The 5,887-nt window shown below is 46.3% G+C and overlaps 1 protein-coding gene across 1 annotated transcript; it reads left to right on the forward strand.

Moving 5' to 3' along the window:
- The first annotated feature begins 4,356 nt into the window (after positions 1-4,356).
- On the forward strand, positions 4,357-5,529 carry ACKR2 (atypical chemokine receptor 2). The gene has a single exon (XM_004614607.2). It carries the CDS (start codon positions 4,357-4,359, stop codon positions 5,527-5,529), a length of 1,173 nt encoding a protein of 390 aa, XP_004614664.2.
- Positions 5,530-5,887: the final 358 nt, after the last annotated feature.

Here is a 5,887-nt window from a genome sequence, read left to right on the forward strand (position 1 = left end):
GCCCCAAAACAGATGACTGGTTATTTGGAGGTTTTTAGGAAGGGGAAGGAGGGAGAGAAAGTGAGAGAGAGTAATGTGTTCAAGAAAGAACACAGTTTTCTCCAAAGGTGGAGAGAGCCCCTACATTACAGCACTGGGTATGAAAGTATGAAAATACGCATCTCAAGAGTGGATTGCTGGAGCAATAGCACAGCGGGTAGGGCGTTTGCCTTGCACGCGGCCAACCTGGGTTAGATTCCCAGCATCCCATATGGTCCCCTGAGCACCGCCAGGAGTAATTCCTGAGTGCAGAGCCAGGAGTGACCCCTGTCCATCGTCGGGTGTGATCCAAAAAGCAAAAAAAAAGAGTGCAGATACCGGTAATATATATGCTTGGACGACACACATGCTTGGCCACGTGAGCACAAATAGCCCATGGGCTCAGGTAGCATATGTACCAACCAAGATTCTTTGAACCCAAATCATACTTTTATCAGGTGGCCTCTTTCAGTAACTGATGGATGGAATGGAAGAGAGGGCAAGGGTGAGAGAGGTCCCAGGGACAAGGCAAACTTCCTGGAGTCTAAAGTGCAGCTCAGTCCATTTCTTCCAAAGCAATGATGGAAGAGTTGCTTTAATTTTGGGTCAAATTGGACTGTTGGTTCCTTCCTAATATGCCATCAGGGACATCACGGTGAATGTGTAGGTGCTGGACCAACTGCCATGTGGACTGCTGGTTTCTGGTGTGTTGTTAATTTCACTGATGAATGTGTTGGATGGCTGGAAGGTCAGGGGTGGAGAGGACCTGGAAAAATTCCCAGTGACAGCTCAGGTGGCCAAAAACCTGAGAGGAAAGGAAACACAATGTTCTAGATGGAGGAGGCGTGTAAAGGCAGTTTGGTTCGGTCCACCTGAGGCCTACTGATATTGAACTCTGGGTTTGATTGTAGAAATTGCCAGCCTTGGTTGTTTGTGAGAACAAAAGTCAATGATTTTTAGAAACTCGGTCAGGATAAAGTCCAATGTCCATAGCCCAGTGAAGCTCATGTTTAGTTATCAGCAATTCCTGACTAATGTGGCCCTCTCAGGGCTAAGTGCAGAAGGGCATTCTCTGCACCCAACCCCAGCAGCTGACTCTCCCATCCCCAGCCATCTGAAGACACAGTGACACTGGCCAGGGAGGGCCCAGGGACAGGAGGACCCCAAAGCACAGAGGGGGAGTAAAGGGCCAGAAAAAGAAGGCCTGTGGTTAAGTTCCTGGGGCAGCAGGAGCTGAGCCCTTCCCTAATACAAGTCACCCAAGCTGAGCTCTGGGGTGGGGATAGAGTGTCTGTGATTCTTCCCCAGCATCTGTCCAGAAACCATTTGACAGGAACCCAAGGGTGGGACAGAGATTCATGAAGTTTGAGGCCTCCTGGGTACCCGGGGGAGACGTCCCGCCTCAGCTGCAATGCCAGAAATACAAGGGTCAGCTAAGGGACAAGATGACATAACTTTCAAAACTCTATCTAGACCAAAAACAACCATACAAAACTTCTACTGAGGCAAATGTTCTGTAAAATCTAAAATTCCAATGAAATGAATCCTTCTACAATTAGACTCCCACCAATGAAAAACAATGCATAATCCACAGAGGAAATACAAATTGATACTGAACTTAGTATAACAAGTACAAACTCAGTGGCATCAAAGAGTCAAGGTAAAATGCCACTGTGCCCAGAGGAGCAAACTTGCATTTCTCCCTTTGCGACCTGTTGTCATCAGCAGCCCCTCTCTGGAGGCTGTGCAGGGTGGCCCGCCTGGGACGCCTGCCGTTTTCTCTTCCCTCCTCTCTCTTCCCCTAATCTCCCACATTAGTGACGATCTAAGTGTAAGCCAGATCTAAGAAGTAAGCCAGAGCGAAACTTCTCGATTCGGTCCTTCCAGAGCTCAGTGTAAGGTTGAGCCTAATTCATGGCTCATGGCTCATGACAGACTTTTTTTTTTTCATTTAATTTTGGGTAATATCCTGTGGTGTTTGGCTACTCCCAACTTGGTACTGAAGGTCACCATTCCTGGCAGTGCTCAGGGACCATGAAGTGCTGAGGACTGAACCTGGGCTTCCTGTATGTAGAGCCTAGTCTCCAGCCTGGAGAGCCATCTTCACAGTTCCATGATGCCAAACTCTTATCACTAGTTAATGGAAGGCCTTCTTTAAAAAAATTTTATCAACACAGTTAAAACCTGTGTCATTAAGCCACTGCCGCAGAGAGGATCTGACCATGCACCATGACACACTCCTTCCCACGTCTCTGACTTCTGCTCATGTGGCTCCATCTTGAATCCTGTGTCTGTCAGTCCCCATTTTCTCTTTTGGATCATTATACAACTTTAGAGTATGTTGTTTGTTTGTTTCATGGGTCTGAATTAAATAAATTAGCTTTTATTTTTTTTACATCACAACATTGTTTATTTTGTGAATTTTTTTTTACAATACAAACAAAAAATACAGAAATGCAATATATGAATACAGCTAAATGCAGGATGGTGACTTTTTTTTTTTTTCCAGAGGCCATGATTCCCATTTCTAGTAAAATAAGGAGACTGCACGTAGGTAGAAACAGGTTGGTCATTAGCTTCACAATTTTGCCTAGAAAGGAACTATAAATGCATTTTCCCCCCTGCTACTTACATAAAGTGTAAAAAGGGAATTAAAGGAAAGTTTCCTTGTTGGTTCCTATCACATGAAAGATGCTATATTCTATTTTAGCAGGGCCAAGATACGGAAAATACCTAAATTAAATGTTATTACAAAAATGAAGCAGTAATGAGATTCTGGCTAAAGAGGGCACTAAATGAGAATAATATATATTTAAAGAATCCCAAACAAACAAACAAACAACAACAACAACAAAGTTGTTATAAAAAAGCTCAAATTAGCTTATTTTGGGGTGGTTCCAGAGACCTAACCTAGGGCCTCACACCTGAGGCATGCACTCTATCACTAATCTGCTTCCTGGCCCATTCATCTTTTTTTATTTCGTGCTCAAGGGACCATGTAGTCCTGGGAATCAAACCTGGGGCTTCCACTTGAAAATTTCTGCCCCTTTACACCAACGGCCCAGTCTTTATTTGTCTTATTTTTATTAGAAGAAGGTCATGTATGTGTTTTTTGTGGTACTTAGAAAAATATGGACATATTCAAGAGGCTTAAGGGAGGTAGAAGAGAGTCACTGAGTGGTAGTGGGGGAGTAAGGAGAAAAATTGAAGATGTTGCCTGCATTTCTGGTGGTGCCATTGGCTTAGATGTACCCAGGGGAATAGAGGCTGGTGGGAAGTGGATGAAATCCATTCTGGCAAAGCAATAATTTAAACCCAAATTTATCAAATACCTGCTCTGTTCTGAGCACCTTTGTAGAACTTAACTGCCTGATTGATCACATTGAACCGTCACAAGAAACCCAAGAAGTGAAGTACATTATTATGATCATTTTAAAGATGGAGAAACTGAGGGATAGAAAGGTACAGCAAGTCCTGAGTCCATCAACAAGTTAGGTCAGTTTTCTGCTACCAGCCCAGCTATACTGAAGAAAATATTTTAAAATGTTAAATATATAAAAATTCAAATATTAATATGGAACTAAATGTTTATAAGTAACATAGTTAACTATTCAAAGTAAGGGAAATCCTTAGGTGAATGGAAGTAAAGAGTGGACACACTGGGCATTTGTAGATCAAACTTGCCACATGGAAGATGAGCCTTTACTTAAAAAAATTGTCATAAAAATAAAACATTATTTAAGCCACACAAAAATAATAATATATTATTTAAACCATCATAAACCATGCATAGGGGAGAAATGTGGAGAGCCAAGAAATGGATTAATTGGAACCATAATAAAGAAATAAACCGTAAATATAAAGAAAAATCTGCAAAGCATTAATAGTCTTTCTTTTAGGGTGGAGGTTGGGCCACACCTGGAAGTTCTCAGGACTTTCTCCTGGCTCTATGCTCAGGGACCACTTCTGGGGGCCCTCAGAGGACCATATATGGTGGTAGGAATCAAGCCTAGTTGGTCATGTTCAGGGTACATGCCTTACCTGCTGTACTATCTCTCTCACCCCAATCATCCGTCTTCTTACACTGTAAGAGAGAAAACATGTTAAGTAGAGAAACCATCACGAAGCAGTAAATGCAATGAGAACACCCAGGGGACGTGGTGGGTTGGGTTTTCTTGGCTTGTTTCGACTCACTAGCCTCCAGGCCCTGAAGTCAGTGTGCAGAGTTCTGCTGGAGAGCCCAGATGGTGAGCAAAAGTGGATTGCAGGAGAGGGAGGGATGGCCTGACTTTAGATGGCCTCTCTCACCCTGCTCCCTCTTCTCTGCAGAGCTCTGGCATGGCCCCCACCACTTCCCCTCTGCTGTCCACCACCGAGGACCCCAGTTCTGAAAACAGCAGCTTCTATGACTATGAGTACTACCTGGACGACATGCCCTTCATGCTCTGCAGGAAAGATGAGGTACTGTCCTTTGGCAAAGTCTTCCTGCCTATCTTCTACAGCTTGATCTTCGTGCTGGGCCTGAGCGGGAACCTCCTTCTTCTCATAGTCTTGCTCCGGTACGTGCCTCGCAGGCGGATGACCGAGGTCTATCTGCTGAACCTGGCCATCTCCAACCTCCTGTTCGTGGTGACACTGCCATTCTGGGGCATCTCCATTGCCTGGCATTGGGTCTTTGGGAATTTCATGTGTAAGACTGTGAGCACCCTGTATACCATTAACTTCTACAGTGGCATCTTCTTCATTAGCTGCATGAGTCTGGACAAGTACCTGGAGATCGTTCATGCTCAGCCCTACCACAAGCTGAGGACCCGGGCCAAGAGCCTGCTCCTTGCTGCAGTGGTGTGGGCAGTGTCCATGATTGTCTCCATCCCGGATGTGATCTTTGTGCGCACACACGAACACCCCGTGGGTGTGTGGAACTGCTATGCAGATTTTGGGGGCCATGGGACCATCTGGAAGCTCTTCCTCCGCTTGCAGCAGAATCTCTTGGGCTTTCTCCTTCCACTCCTTGCCATGGTTTTCTTCTACTCCCGCATCGGCTGTGTGCTGGTCAGGCTGAGGCCCCCCGGGCAGGGGCAGGCTCTAAGGATAGCCATAGGACTGGTGGTGGCCTTCTTTGTGCTCTGGTTCCCATACAACCTCACCTTGCTTTTGCACTCACTGCTGGACCTGCAAGTCTTTGGGGATTGCAAGGTCAGCCAGCACCTGGACTATGCAATGCAGGTGACCGAGAGCATCGCCTTCCTGCACTGCTGCGTCACCCCAGTTCTCTATGCCTTCTCCAGTCGCCGTTTCCGCTGGTACCTCAAGGCCTTCCTGGCCACTGTGCTCAGACAGCCCCAGACCCCTTGCCCAGCCCAGGCCTCGCCATCCAGCTGTTCGGAGATCAGCAACATCACCGCTCAAGAAGAAATGACAAGCATGAATGACTTTGGGGGGAAGCAGGCAGAGGGCTCCCTTCACAGAGGAGATGTGGAGAAAGATGAAGCCAGCATGGCAGTCTGTTGAGAACTCTCTCTTAGGGGTTCTGCGACGAGGTGGCTAAATGCAGTTCTCAGTTATTGACACCAGCAGCATTCACTCACTCCTGCCTCATTCTTTCCCTTTTGCGTTGCCTCCCAGGCTCACATGCTCTTGCTAGACCTCTGCCATAGTTTCCCAGCTCATTTCCATGGTTCCTACCATGCAATCTGCACCTGGCACATTACATGGATGCAGAGATCTAGATGCACTCAGCCATCACTCCTGAGTCACTCCCCAAGCTGGAGAGCCTCTGGACATTTCATTGCTCCTCCCCTCGAGGTCGTCTGGGAAAATATGATTTCTAGCACATCATTGCTGCCTCTGTGGTGGCTCCGGGATAGGG

The sequence above is a fragment of the Sorex araneus genome, chromosome 4 (genome assembly GCF_027595985.1).
Source record: "Sorex araneus isolate mSorAra2 chromosome 4, mSorAra2.pri, whole genome shotgun sequence".
In the NCBI taxonomy this organism is placed as follows: Eukaryota; Metazoa; Chordata; class Mammalia; order Eulipotyphla; family Soricidae; genus Sorex; species Sorex araneus.

Bases quoted from the DNA above. Each gene is read 5' to 3' on its own strand.
- ACKR2 (XM_004614607.2), top strand. From the start codon at position 4,357: ATGGCCCCCACCACTTCCCCTCTGCTGTCCACCACCGAGGACCCCAGT.